General features: G+C 44.7%; 1 protein-coding gene across 9 annotated transcripts in view; it reads right to left on the bottom strand.

Moving 5' to 3' along the window:
• Window positions 1-3,198: 3,198 nt before the first annotated feature.
• The window catches only part of KIZ (kizuna centrosomal protein), a 111,380-nt gene continuing 99,409 nt past the window's right edge, over window positions 3,199-15,169 (bottom strand). For all 9 annotated transcript variants that reach the window (XM_072736518.1, XM_072736520.1, XM_072736522.1 and 6 more), the window contains 2 exons: window positions 5,693-5,736; window positions 3,199-3,341 (listed from right to left, as the gene is read on the bottom strand). In XM_072736518.1, the coding sequence (XP_072592619.1) occupies window positions 3,238-3,341; window positions 5,693-5,736 (148 nt within the window). In that variant the 3' untranslated portion in view covers window positions 3,199-3,237. The remainder of the gene's footprint in view (window positions 3,342-5,692; window positions 5,737-15,169) is intronic.

The following is a 15,169-nucleotide window of genomic DNA, read 5'->3' as shown; positions in this document are numbered from 1 at the left end:
GCCCCTTGACAACAGACCTCTGACCTTATCCCAATGTTATGGTTTTAGTGCTCCTGGTTTGCAAACCATTTGATATGCTGCCAACAAATGTCAGTGAGTCAATGGTTTTACTTCTGTTTTTTTTGGGGGGGGGAACATTTGAAACCTGCGGATAATGCCCACAAATTCTCTCCTTCCCCACTGGACCTGCTCCGATATGATGTGCCCACCTGCCTTCACAGACTCAATGCTCACCCTTCCTGCACATGTCCTGTGCATCATTTATATTGCTATTTATTTAGTATATTTTAAAAAGTTGATTATCTTCTTTTTCCTAAAATGTATATATAAAGGAAACTTTATTTCTATTCATTTTAAATCTGGGTCACTTAAGCTAAATAGAAAGCAACTGAAAAAGGAATCTTATTAAATTTAGCTGGACAATTTGCCTGGTAAAGGCATTGAGCCCCAGGCCTACTCTCCCACTACTCAAAAGTGAGATTAAGTGCTAGCAAAGTGGTAGGTTGTTACCAACCCAGCTTTCTTCTGGATCATCATCAGTACACACGACTTGTGATCTCCAGTAAAAGGTGTTCTAGATGTAGGACTCTGTGCTTTCTGTTAGCACTGCTGACAAATACCTGTTAGTGTCCAGCTGAAGGGCTGTTATATTTTCTGATAATATTTAGAATTAAAATAGAAACGTTTAAGACTATTTTTAAAAAACAAACATCTATACACAGAGATGAGGTCAGAAGGTTATCACTCCATTGTCAACGTTTACTGCTGGATTTTTGTGTGGAATAATTTCAGATTTATAGAAACGTTGCAAAGATATCACAGAGAGTTCTTGTATTGTCTGGTTCCTAATGTTACATCCCCCTGATCTTACATTAGCACGGTACATTTGTAAAAGCTAAGAACCCAACACTAGTACATTACTGTCAGCTAAACTCTGAACTTCATTTGGGTTTCTCTAAATTTTCCACTAATGCCTTTTTTTTTCCCTTTAGTTTGAGGGTCCAACTTAGGATCCCATGTTGCATTTAGTCGTCATGTCTCCTTTGGTTTGTGACACTTTCATCTCCTCTTGATTTTCATGACTTTGACAGTCTTGAAGATGACCAGGTATTTTGCTAAATGTCCCTCAATTGGAGTTTGTCTGATTTTTTTTCCCCCACGATCAGACTCTGGTTAGGAGTTTCTGGAGAGAACATCACACCAGTGAAGTGTCCCTCTCATCACAGCACAGTGGGGGCATGATGCATACATAATCTCTCACTGGCAACATTCAATTGTGGTCATCTATTATTTTCCAGATGGGATCTCTGTAAGCACCCTAAGAAATGTTCCAGATGCTGTGCCTGCTGTCCTGAGATCTCACCCCACTGGGCTTCACAAGGGATGGGATTTCCCTGATAACCGCTTCCCACCTTTTTGTCCTTTTGAGGAATTGCCAGTGTTTTCCAAAGTTGTTGCACTGTCTCACATCCCCACCAGCAGTGTATGAGAGGTTTTCTCCATATTCTCACCAACACCGGTATTACCTTTTTTGATTCTAGCCATTGCAGTGGGAATGAGGATACCTAGTGATATTTCATTGTGATTCTCACTTGCATTTCCCTGATGACTAATATGTCCAGCATTTTTTCCATGTACTTGTTGGTCAAATGTATATTTTCTTTGGAGCCATGTTGATTCAGATCCTTTGCTCATTTTTAAGTTGGATTAGTTGTCTTTTTGTTATTGAGTTATAAAAATTCTTTATATATTCTGGATACAAATCTCTTTTTAGATAAATGATTTGCAAATATTTCTCCCATTCTTTTTGCTTTCCTTTTTTTTAAAAAAAAAAATATTTATTTATTCCTGAGAGAGAGAGAGAGAGAGAGAGGCAGAGACACAGGCAGAGGGAAAAGCAGGCTCCACGCACTGAGCCCAATGCGGGACTTGATCCTGGGTCTCCAGGATCAGGCCCTGGGCCAAAGGTGGCGCTAAACTGCTGAGCCACCAGGGCTGCCCTCTTTTCACTTTCCTGATGTGTCCTTTGCAGCAAAAAAAGTTTTAATTTTGATGAAGTCTAATATATCTGTTTTTCTCTCTTCAGGGCTTTTGGTGTCATAACAAAGAAAGCATCGCCTAATGCAAGGTCACAAAGATTTACATCTATGTTTTCTTTTAAGAGTTTTATAATCTAGCTCAGCTCTTATATTTAGGTACTTGATCTATTTTGAGTTAATTTTGTATACAGTGCAAGCTTCATTCTTTTGCAGGTGGCTATCTAGTTGACCTAGCGCCCTATGTGGAAAGACTATTCTTTCCCCACTAAATGGTTTGGTGCCTTTGTGAAAAATTAAGTGACCATATATGTAAGGAGTTGTTTCTGGATTATCAATTCTAAATTGTATATATTGATATTTTATTAATCTGTATGTCAATTGCAGTCCCACACTGTATCAATTACTACATTTTCTAAGAATTTCATTTATTTATTAATGAGAGACAGAGACAGAGAGAGAGAGAGAGAGAGAGAGAGAGAGAGAGAAGAGAGAGAAAGGCAGAGACACAGGCAGAGGGAGAAGCAGGCTCCATGCAGGGAGGGAGCCTGATGTAGGACTCGATCCCCAGTCTCCAGGATCAGGCCCTGGGCCGAGGGTGGTGCTAAATCCCTGAGCCACCTGGCCTCCCAATTACTACAGTTTTTAAAGTAAATTTCAAAATTGGGAAATATGAGTGCTCTGACTCTGGTTTTTTTTTTTTTTTTAATTTTTTATTTATTTATGATAGTCACAGAGAGAGAGAGAGAGGCAGAGACACAGGCGGAGGGAGAAGCAGGCTCCATGCACCGGGAGCCTGATGTGGGATTCGATCCCGGGTCTCCAGGATCGCGCCCTGGGCCAAAGGCAGGCGCCAAACCGCTACGCCACCCAGGGATCCCTGGTTTTCTTTTTTAAGACTGTTTTAGCTATTCTAGTTCCCTTGGATTTCCATATGAATTATAGGATCAGCCTGTCAATTTCTACAAAGAAACCAACCTGAATTTTGATGGGCATTGCATTTATCACTTTGTTTTTTGATGACACTTCAAATGAATATGCTATTTATGTTTATGCTATGAAATTTCGCTCCAATGGCAATGTGGTCCCAAGTTTTCCCATTAAACAATTAGAAAGCTTAAAATGACATGCTTATTTAGGACACTACGTACGAACACAGGTCTTTAGTTTCCTTAACGACTTTATTTCCAACAGTCGTTACTCAGTCATAAAAATCATCAAAATCATTGGCGGATGTGTTACGGTTTCTAGGACGTAAAGCAGCTTCAATTTCTGAGTTACTGTCATCAGACTCACCCCAGAAGGCTGGAAAAGAAAACCAGACAGCTATTTAACATCTCTCCACTCTGATCAGCTTGTCTTCAATAGCCAGACAAGGCCTGCAAAAGGCCTACCAGGGACATGGAGGGATGAACCCAACCACATGTGTCTGGAATGTGTGTCAATACTGCACAAATGCGAACATTTCAGTGTGTTCTATGGAAAACACTGCAGAATATTTCCTTCCCTTCTTGTTGTGACCACCTCCTTACTGTAGGATGGGGGTTTAAGACCAGGGTACCATAGAAGCACAGCTAGCTAAGCATTTCATCAGACTGGGGATGACCTCAGCTCTGCTGCTCTGGCACTTTGATCTCCTCTGGTCTTCACAAGAGCAGATGAGAGAAGGGAAGACGTGGTGAAAGGAAAGAAGTGAGGTGCATACTGAGACCAGGCCTTGGGTGCACATAGCTTACTTGGGAGGTGATCCCTGGGAATGATGGGAGCAGCTAGAAGAGTGACACAGGAAGCGAGAGCCCACAGCGGGGTGCGCAGTAGACAGGGGGCTCAGTCCTGAGGGTACCCTCTGAGACACTCAGAACTCTCCTCAAACTGTCCCAACAGAGCAAGGAAGTGGGGTTATTTCCCAACCCACTTCCACTTCTTATTGGTTGAGGGTTATTCTCAACCAGGGCACCCAGTCCCTGGCACTCTGGGCAGCCCCGTGGGGATGGTGCATGCTTCCAGGGCCAGAGAGAGCCCTCAGGCTGAGGCTAGCTGCCTGCAGTGGAAGGCCACGGCTGCCTGCAAACGGTGCTGCGATCTCCAAGGTAGTAGGACAGAATGTGGGGGGGCATGGTCTGCTCAGTGACCATCTCCACGACCACTGTTATCTCCATGGGACTCACTGCCTGCCACTCTTGATGACTGCTTATATTGAACCCCATTTCATCCTTGTACCAACCTGGGAAGGCAAGTATGACTGCCTCCATCAACTGAGCAAACAGGCGGAGAGAGGCTGTGACCACCCTGATCACAGCATTGGTGGGTGCTCCAGCCAGGAGTCCCACCCAGTATGTCTGACTTATACCCACACTCTCGATCAGGGCCCACTGGGAAGGGGGTCTAAGCAGACAGAGTAGGGGAGCCCAAGCTCCAAGGGATATGCCACAGCATTAGCATGCAAGGTGGAGGAGATGCTCTCTGTGAGCTGAGGGTTCAGAGACGAATAGGGGCTCAGAGTGCGAAGGAAAAGGGTAGGAGCAGTATGAGGAAAGGCACAGAGGTACAAGTGTGGTATCCAGGCACACCTCATTTTCTCTGTGCTTTCAGAGATTGTGTTTTTTACAAATTGAAGGTTTGTGGCAACCCCACATCAGGCAAGCCTACTGGTGCCATTTTTCCAATAGCATTTGTTCATCTTGTGTCCCTGTCACATTTTGGTAATTCTCTCATTATTTCAAACTTTTCCATTATTATTTCATTTCATACAGTGACCTGTGATTAGTGATCATGACTCGCAGAAAGCTCAGATGACAGTTAGCATCTTTTAGTAATAAAGTGTTTTAAAAATTATTTTAAATTATGTTAATTAACATTTTTTTAGACATAATGCTGTTGCATACTTAAGAAACTACAATATAGTGTAAACACAACTTTTATAGGCATTGGGAGACCAAAAAATTTATTTGGTGTTATTATGAATAATGGCTTTATTGCAGTGGTCTGGAACCAAGCTGCAATGCCTCCGAGGTATGTCTTTATTTGGAAAAAAAATGACTCAAGTCATGACCAGAAGAAGACAAGACCTTGCAAGGCACTGAGCTGGAAATGAGGGAAGGGACAGACCACAAGGGAGAAAGTTACAGACTCTATCCTGCACATAGTGGAGGACACCAGCAATTTTTAACCAGGAAGGAAAGAAGGTTCATTGAGGTTTTGGATGCTGGTGGCCAGGTGGAGGACAATCAGGACTTGGGGAGGGACTGGATATAAGGAAGCCAGTTAGTCTAATGCAAGAGCCCTGTCATGTCATGAGCAGTGGGTACTTGTGGGCACTCACTGTGAGACGTTGGGGACAGAGGCAAAAAACATTTCACAGGTAGAATATACCCGTGTTGACAACAAGTGGATGTGGAGGCCAGGATACCCTGTGTTCATACTTGCAAATTAGAATGCTAAGCCATTGTGGCCCGTGGCTCCTCATGTGTTGTCAGGTCCCTGCCCTGCCACCGAAGAATGGTGCCTCGAGCAGCCCTCCACTCCCCTCAGAAATGGGGAGGTGGAAGGGCCCCCTGTGATCACAGGCACATTTCACGCTCCTTGCACTACGATGCAGAAAACAAATAGAAGGTAACAAACAACTCTTGATTAAAGCACAAAAGGAATCCTCTTACCTTTAGACTCTAAATTGGTAGTTAATTTCTTTTCGTTTTCATACCTGAAAGATAAAGAAATAGCCTAAGTCCTGAAAAAAAAAATGACAATCAGACTGATATTTTTACAATGAGTGCATCAGCAAAGAAGCACGTACGATGCACGGAAAGGCCAGATGTTTTATGTGTGCTCTCCAAGTCTTAAGAACAAGAAGAAAATGTCAGGACCACAGTGGCCAGAGGTGCTCGCTGATGCTTTGGGGGGGTGGGTCCCTACTGTGACAGCATCACTCGTGTCCCTGAGCGCACTCCCTACTGGCTCTGCAGAGACCAGGTCAGTCTGTGCCGCTTGCAGCTAGACAACGAGGACATGGTCAGTGAGGCAGAGCACCGACTTCCCTCTGACAGCCCTCTAAAAACCACAAAATGCCAGAGCTTTGGCACTTTCAAACAAGCTAAAAGTCAAGTACCTGAAGTAGAGAATCCAGGATGGAATGCAAGAAGCTAGTGAGGAAGTGAAGACTCCTCTCCATCAAGCCAGTGATGGCAATCCTTAACAGCTTAGTAAGGGAGTGCAGAATAAACTCCCAGCATGCTTACAGAAATGCACTAAGGCACGGGAAAGAAAAACAAAGATCCCGGGCACCACTGTGTAGGTTTCTAGGTGTCACATGCACAAGATGCTAGTGTTTATGGCATCAAATACTAGCAACGTGGTCCTGGCAGGGTATCTGCTAGCATTTATATTTACAGATTATTTCATTAAAACAGATTCCAGGGGATCCCTGGGTGGTGCAGTGGTTTGGCGCCTGCCTTTGGCCCAGGGCGGGATCCTGGAGACCCGGGATCGAATCCCACGTCGGGCTCCTGGTGCATGGAGCCTGCTTCTCCCTCTGCCTGTGTCTCTGCCTCTCTCTCTCTCTCTCTCTCTCTGTGTGTGTGACTATCATAAATAAATAAAAATTAAAAAAAAAATAAAACAGATTCCACCCAGCCTTTTAGTTGAGTAGAATGAAGAAAACACAGTTGCCAATGTGCACGGTCTGCTCCTGACCAGGACCCCGGTCCTCTTGACATAGGAAACACTGTTAACTCACCTTCTCCCTCTCTATGGCTAACCTGTGGCTTAAAAATCTGCTCTTTGCCATAGGTAATGTTATTTATGTTTTTTCTTCTGTAAAATAAGTTCCACTCAGGTTATTACTTTCTAGGCTCAATATCTTTCCACGCTTCCTTTAAACTTGGTACCTGTTTCATGATCTGCCATGACCACCTAGGGGCCGGAGCTATTTCCCCACGAAGAAAGGGCGCCCCCATGGCCTTCTGAGAGGGTCTGGCACTCACCAGCAGACATGGAGGTGGCAGAAAGGTGCTGCCCACATGGATCCATCTGACATGAAGTACTAGCCTACACGCCCCCCCCCACACACACATACACACTCTAAATGCAACTATTGTGTTGTGTGTCTACTGTTTACCTACTTCCCATTTCATGAGGACACTGGTCCAGAGGCGGAGGGCAGAGGTTGGTTATAACAATCCTGGTGGGGTACAGAGAGGATAATTTTCCAGCTGTAGCAAGGAGAGCTGCAGGGGGAGAGGGGGAGAGAGCCAAGGGCTGGGAGAACTGTGAGAACAGAGTGGGTGGTAAGTGGCTGCAGGACCCCTGAGAAGGCAGGGTACCTCCTGGGCTCTGCTTTTAAAAGCTGGAGCAAACCTGGGACAGAGGAAAGGGGGATGCGGTGAGATGTGGTAGTGGAGCCCTTGGCAAGAGCAAGTGCAGAATAGCCCGTGAGCACAGGCCAGATCCCAGGGTGGGGGGTGGGGCAGCCACTTCTCTGAGCTCCAGAAACATGGCCAGGGCTCACATGCTCACTCTACTTGGTTGCCTTCAAAGCGTCCTGTGGTCAACATGCCCATTCATGACCAAATTCACAATCTCCCCAGCGTGGTTCCCTTCCCCTGCCAGGCCAGGCCCCTCCCGTCTCTGCCAAAGGCACCTGGACCCTCTGCTCCCTCCCCAACTCCTTCTACTCCTGGGCCCTCCTGCACCCAATCAAGGCCTTCGTTCCACCAATTTATTTTCCAGTACTTCCTGTAGTCGTTGCTCTTCCCTCTAGGCTGCCACCAACTATCCAACTACACCATCATCTCTTGCCTGGACCTTTGGAACAGCCCCTGATTGATGATGCCAAAAACATCATGTCCCCTGTAGTCCATTTTCCACTCAGCAACAAGAGTGAACTTGTTGAAACACAAGCCTGATATCTCCACTTCATCACTAAAGCCCCATGATGCCTTCCTATTGTTTTTTGGCAAAAGCCCTGAATCCTGAACAGCACCTCCAAGGTTGATCTCCAGACTTGGGTGGGCCCTTCAGCTCCTCATTCCTGCCCTCCCTCACTGCCACATTGAGTCCTCATCCAGGTTGCTGTCTCACACTCATCTGTGTAATTGAAGCATATATGATCACTCCCCCTATAGAGTGTGAACTCCACGAAGGTAGTGACCGTACCTGTCTCAGCTTACCTGGGTAACCTAGTGCTTTGCACTTAGTGGGTGCTTGGGGCTTACATATGAATGAAAAGAGGAACCTCACCAAGAGCAGGGCCCTGCTTAAAGACCCCTAACCAATATTTGCTGACACATTATTTGATTGGCATGCTTTTACTTATGGGACTTCAGAATCAGGTTGTTCAAGTTTCTTACTGGAAATGGGCAAGAAATATGTTGCAGAACTAATAACTGCATGTAGTTCACCCACTGAGAAAGGTGGACAATGCTTCCAGGTGTTTCCTATTCCATCGCCACACCTTAGGGGCAATATTTTTTTCCGTGTGGGAAACCATCTCTGCACGCCAATGTGACACCACAAAGTTGATCTGGAGTGTCACAAATCTCAAATTGATCACACACACAATTCTTTGGGTCAACAGTTCTTTCTGAGCTGCACCTAATGTGTAAAGCTAAGATGAGACCATGGTGGGAGAGCTTTCCCTGTAATACTGGATATAGCCAACTTGTTTAGCTACTATAGTCAGTAAGAGAAAGAACACTTCTACTTCGGAGGGCATAAGAAATGGAAGAGTTAGTCTTACAGGCCATGAGATAGAGTCACCATATTCCATTACATGTGCTTGGAAGCTTGGAATCTGACTGCTCCACTTTCTTTGAGGGCAGGGAAGAAATATTTCCATCTTAAAAAGCCCAGGTTGGCAAAGGTTTGCTATAAAGAGCCAGAGAGCAAATAGTTTGGGTGTTGTGGGCCATATAGTCTCAGCCACAACTACTCACTTGTGTGCTTGTAGCATGACAACAGTCCCAGTGGACAATGTGTAAACTGACAGACATGGCTGTATTACAATTCAACCTCATCTATAGGCACTAGAATTTGAATTTCATAGAACTTTCAGGTGTCATACAACATTATTCTTTGGATTTCCCTCAACCATTTAAAACTGCAAAAATCACTCTTAGCTTGCAGGCTGCACAGGACCAGGCAGTGGCCAGGCCAGGACTTGGCCCTTGGGCCACAGCACACCACGCCTACTGCATGGGTGATACGCACCATACTTGCAGCCCACCAAAGGGCCTACCTTTCCCCTGCATGGGTCTTTCGTGGGTAACTTTTGGAATCGAAGATAGCAGACTTGATTTTTCCCCTAAAAGTTTACTTTTAGACTTTACATCTAAATTCTGCAGAATTTCCCAGGTTTGGTAATTTCTCCCTTAGTGAACACCACATACTCATGAAGGGGACTCTCAATGGTTAACCTCCTGCCATATTGGCTTTATCACATACCTTCCCTCTGTCTATCCATTAAGCCATCTTATTTTTTGATGCATTTCAGTAATTGTTTATAAATTTCTCTGCCATTGACAAACCAGATTAGGACAACTCTAATCAAAGTCACTTTTGTTCTCATTCTTGCTAACCTTAAGAAGTTAAGGTTGGCTAGGGTCTTAACAGGTTTTATTGTAAGAGCAGTACCTGGCACCTACATATGCAATCATGGTGGCAGAGTATTAAAGAATTATGTGTGTCAACTGTTCATTTTATAGAATCGAAAGGCTAGAGTCACTTAGTCAACACAGTCATCATAAACACAAAGTTAGAAGGCAAGGCCTATTGTAAACATGAAGTTTTGCTTTGTGGAACCAGCAAGCAGAGGCAAAAATGAGGTGTGGAAAATCTATGAGTTTCTAAGAAATCTATTAATAAATGATAGCTGAGCATTTATGGATTATCAATCCACACTTTCACTGTATGGGTGGTGGGGCCCAGAGAGGTTGAGTGAAGGGTATGTCCCAAGGCATATTGAGCCAGCAGATGGTGGGGCAGAGGTGGGACAGGGCTCCTCCTGTAACACTGACGCTTCCCAAAGGCACACGCGGCAAACACTTGTCTCCATGGACACTTGTGAGAAGTGCTCAAACAGCAGGGTGGGGAGAATCTGGGTTGGGACAGCCAGTCCCAACCTGGGACAGCAGGATTGCTGATGGGAGTGTCAGCTCTGGGGCCAGACAGCGTCTACGCTCAATGCTCGACTCTGGGCCCTGTGTGGCCCTGGGCAAGTTCCCAACCTCTCTGAGAATCCCTTTTCTGTCTGCAAAATGGGGTAGTAAGGCCTTCCTTGCAGTGTTCTGCTAAGCTTTGAGACAATCCTGCTCAACAGCCTGGGTACAGCAGGCCTTGGGGAGCGGCACTGCTGCACAGTCAAGACTTTTGGGAGAACAAGGCACATGCTTGGTTTAGTGATGTACAGTCATGGGGTCTAAGTGGAGGGGACAGGTCCTCTGGCACAGTGGCCAAGGAAAGGGAAAGTCTGGGTCCAGACTGAAAAGAAACAGGCTCAGGATGCATGAAGTCTCCTCCTTGAGGAGCCTGATGGGTAGGAGCCCTGAGGATAAGGAAAAGACAGGGAAATTGCCTCTGCCAGGCCCGACACATGCAGTGGGCAGAGGCATCTCATCTGCAATAAGCTGTTTGTTTGTCTACCCACTCATTCACTCACTCATTCACTCTCTCATAAATCTCATACAGGTGACACTACACATCAGCTCTGTGCTGGCCCTACAGCAACAAACAAGACACATTTGATCTCTGTCTGGGCCTCTACTGCTCCAGTGAAACCAAATTAAGAATGTGACACAAGCCAAAATAAAAGGCAACTGTGGAATGAACTGAGAATTGATGGCAGCTAAATTGGGTGGCAACATCCAGGCCCCATTTGTACCAAGAGCCCATAAGGCCATGTCAGGTTCAGGACCAGGAGCCAGACATCATTTCTCCAACAGACAGGATGGCAGTCTGGTCAGGACCCCAGGAAGGCACTCCTGGGTGTATGGGTGTGTATGGGTGTGTAAGTGTCCACACCCATACACTGCAGAGCGCACGAGCACACCACATGCAGTCAAAATGGACTGTATGGGTCTCCCTTTGGAAATATGAGTGTGCACCTGGCCCTCCTTCTTCCACACACTTGTGTGGACAGAGACATTTGGACATTTGTGGAATGCGTAATTCCCTGTGGCTGGGGTACGTGATGCCGTCCAGAGGTAAGGGCATCTAAGACAGATGCTTGAGTAAATGGTGGAGCTATATACAGATGCTCACTCATTCAGCAAGTGCAATAGTTATTGAGCACTGGCAATTGAGGAAAACCTCCCAAGCCCCAGTGAGGAGCTTACAGTGGGGGCAAGGTATTTGCAAATGGCTGCCACCCCTATGCTACAGATGACACTGGAAGTAGCCACAGGGCCACAATAGGGGCATCTATATGACCAGATCCTCCACTTTGGAAACTTTTAGAATGTTAATAGTTAAGTCTTGACAATCTAGTAGGCATCAGCCACATGGTAGAGTGGGGCAGAAGAATTCTGGCAAAAGAGGAGGAATAGAAGCCGGGGCACATGACACAGCAGGTTGTATGAGGGCATGACATGAGGCTGTCCAGTGGGCACAGAGACATGGGGGAGCAGGCAGGGGGGCACTGCAGACTGTAGGACCTGTGGTGGTTGAGTGGGGTATGAGCAACAGGAACCATGAGGGTTTAGCAACAGAGAAGCAACCTTCAGGCTAGTGTGTCAGACACTCATTCTTGGCCCTGTGGGAAGAGGAATCTGGAAAACAGCCAGATCTGAGAGATGTCCTAACATTAGTAACACAATGACTCTCAACCTCATTGTCAAGATCATTATTTTAAAGGAAAAAAGTGTCCACAGCCTGTAAACAAACTACCCAAGTTATTGTGACTTTGAGGTCATGTGTGGAGTCTAGCAACGAGACTTAAGATCCTGCTGAGGACAGGGTCTATGGTGTCAGGGACAATGAGGAGGGATTCCTAGTGGGAAGTGCCCTTCCAGTTCTAGGGTCTCACTCTGAGACTGAAAATAACTAAGTAATGGGAAGATGTGATCTCAAAACTCTGAATTCTAATTTTGAATGATTTGACTGCTAGCTAAAATAAATTATTAAAATGTCTCCAACAGCATCTTCAGCTAGAATTTTCCTCAAAAAAAGACATATTTCTGAAAAGCCAGAAGGCATAAAACAATTCAGAAAGTGAAGAAAAAAAAGAAGAAGAAAAAGAAGAAGAAGAGGAGGAGGAGGAGGAAGAGGAAGAGGAAGAAGAAGAAACAACCCACAAGTATGCAAGTATGCCAACCAATCTCTGTAAATGCTAACTTTAAGTTTTAAGGGCTGATGGAAGGTGGGCAGTTTTAATTTGACAAAGTCCGAGCGCCCCCTGATGGTTAGCTAGGGACCCTGCAGCAAATGCCTTTTTTTTTTTTTAGCTGCCTAGAGTCCACTTGTTAACTACTTCCTTTCAGTTAGTCAAGCAAGTGACTGATCTTTCATGCTCTGTATAGAAAAAATAAAGTGTGTGGGTTTGTGACGAGAAACAGGTAGGATATTTAGGCAGCTGCTTACTTAGTAGAATTTAAGGGGAATGCAGATTGGGTAAGCCAGAGACGAAGAACAGGAGCTTTAATAGGAAACCTTAAAGGACTCCCAGGAAAACCACATTTTTATTTCCCTGGAATGGCTTCCTTGTGATCTCTGTGTTCTCCCAAGGGAAAAGGGCACAGTGACCAAGCAGGAAGAGAGAGAGCAGACCACAGCATCAGCTGCAGCCTGGCGCCCTCCGCTGGCCGCTCCCGGCTGCAGGGTGGGCAGGAATGCCACCCACAGTGGCCCTGCCAGAGTGCTGCAGCTGGGTGACTTCTGCTACCTTTCCCCCAGGCAATTATGTTGCAAGCACACATCCTTTTCTTTGGGTAAAATGTTATCTCGATCCAGCCAGTAAACTGAAGTTACACGGCAGGCTGTTAAAGTATACTCTCAATTGAATAAATGGATCGGGAGCGTGAAAAACGCTTCCTGGGGAAGGTAAAGCGAGACAATGTTTGCAGAGGAGAGGAAGCTCTGGCATGCACCCCTGAACAAAAGGGAACAAGTGGTCTTTACTCAGAGAACGGCTTCCTATTAGGACTCACTCCTTCGTACATTATGCCTTTCATCCCCACTCAACCACAAAATGATTTTGCTGAAGCAAATACAATGGTAGAAAAAGATTTACACTGAAAGAATCTTTAATAATAAACTGTTGCCGATCTGCCTACTTGCCCGTGATTTATAATACAATAAACATCGGATTCTATTACGGCTCATGCACTGAAGCTGCTGCTCTGAAAATCGGAATATGAAAGCACCCAGATCCCACCACCATCACAATGAAATGAGCATGTATAAATGTGCTAAGAGTATCTCTTTGCATCTTTTATAGCTTGTGTGTATTAATCTGCAACGCTTATTAAGAAAGTCATTGCTATGCAAAGCAGCACCCAATCTCTTTCTCTGGCTTTTCAACAGAGTGCACTGTTTAGCCAATAGGACGGACCCTCTGGCCCTCATTCTGCATTCATCACAGGCAACATTTGCACAATGTATCTCTCAAAGGCGGCTGAAAAGAAGGCCTTAATACTCATGTAAACAACTGCAAACCAATTACTTAATGAATCAGGCCCACACATAATGAGGTGCAGACAAAGAGCTATAAATGCATTTTTGCACCCAAGCCGCTGCTTTAAAGTAAAATCCCTCAGCTGTAGTTTGGGCTTAACTAGCACATCATAATTATTGTCTCTAGGACATCAGAGGAAGCCATTTTTTTTTTTTTAAGGTCCAGCAGGGCTTTTTTTTTTTTTTTTTTTTTTTTGAGGTTGCTCATCAGCTCACTGACAAAATAGAGCAAAGAAGAATTTTTAAAAGTGCTACAGCAGCACTGCACTGTTATGTTTATTCTCAAGTACTGGGTTTCGAGACCACTTGTAAAAGCAATAAAGCACAAGGAGTGACTGCAGTAAGTGGGATCCTTAAATGTAAGCCTCTAAGAAATTTCAGTGAATCCAAGCACAAACAGCAAACCCAGAGCTCTCCAAAGCCCAGGGTGCCGTACTCACAACACCAAACCCAGCACAGGAACCACACCATGACCAACAGCACGCCAAAACCACACACTCAACGCCTGCACCTTTTCATCACTGGATTATCAAGGGTCTAGACCAAAGGTTCCTTGAAGGCCTTTTTTTTTTTTTCTCTTAAAGGACTTGATGAAATGACTTGTAATTCTTTTAGAAAGTTAATTTCATCCAGGAACAATAGGTCTCTGCCTTGGAATGAAGGGGGAAGAAAGTGATAATTTAGTGAAATACAGACACAAGGCTGAGTAAATGTTCTTGGGGCCCAGCTGCTTTCTCAATGTATTTTAAAACTGCGTCAAGAGCATATATATATATATATATAAAGACAAGTTAAGGAAGGATTGAGCTTTTTAGTGCCTCTATGATATAATGGAAAAAGCACTTCTAACAATCTTTAACAACTACAGATGTATCATGGAGTCAAATGGTAACAGGGAGCCCTGAAACCACCTGTAGAACTCACTACCTTTTAAAATTTCCTTTAGAAGACCCAGAACTTGAATTTATCCAAAAAAACAAAAAAACAAAACAACAAAAAAAAAACAAAACTTTAACACTCTTCCTGTCCTGTACTTCATTTCCTCCCACTTCCTTCAAAAATAAGGATGAAAACCCAGGTACTAAAGATGCTGGTTTCTGATAACCACATGAGTAATTTTCTAAAATTGAACTTGTCAGGTTTCTAAATGCAACAATCTAATTTTATTTTATTTTATTTTTTTAAAGACTTTTTTTTTTTAAAGATGTTATTTATTTATTCATGATAGACACACAGAGAGAGAGAGAGAGAGAGGCAGAGACACAGGCAGAGGGAGAAGCAGGCTCCATGCAGGGAGCTCGATGTGGGACTCGATCCCGAGTCTCCAGGATCAGGCCCTGGACTGAAGGCGGCGCTAAACCGCTGAGCCACCAGGGCTGCCCAACAATCTAATTTTAGAAGATCAATCTCATTTTAAGATATTCCAGGTCCTAAAAATATTACAATGTTTTTCACAATATAAGTGAAAGCAG

The sequence above is a fragment of the Vulpes vulpes genome, chromosome 14 (assembly GCF_048418805.1).
Source record: "Vulpes vulpes isolate BD-2025 chromosome 14, VulVul3, whole genome shotgun sequence".
NCBI lineage: Eukaryota > Metazoa > Chordata > Mammalia > Carnivora > Canidae > Vulpes > Vulpes vulpes.
The sequence above is the reverse complement of the archived record's forward strand: the minus strand, read 5'-3'. Positions and strand labels throughout refer to the sequence as shown.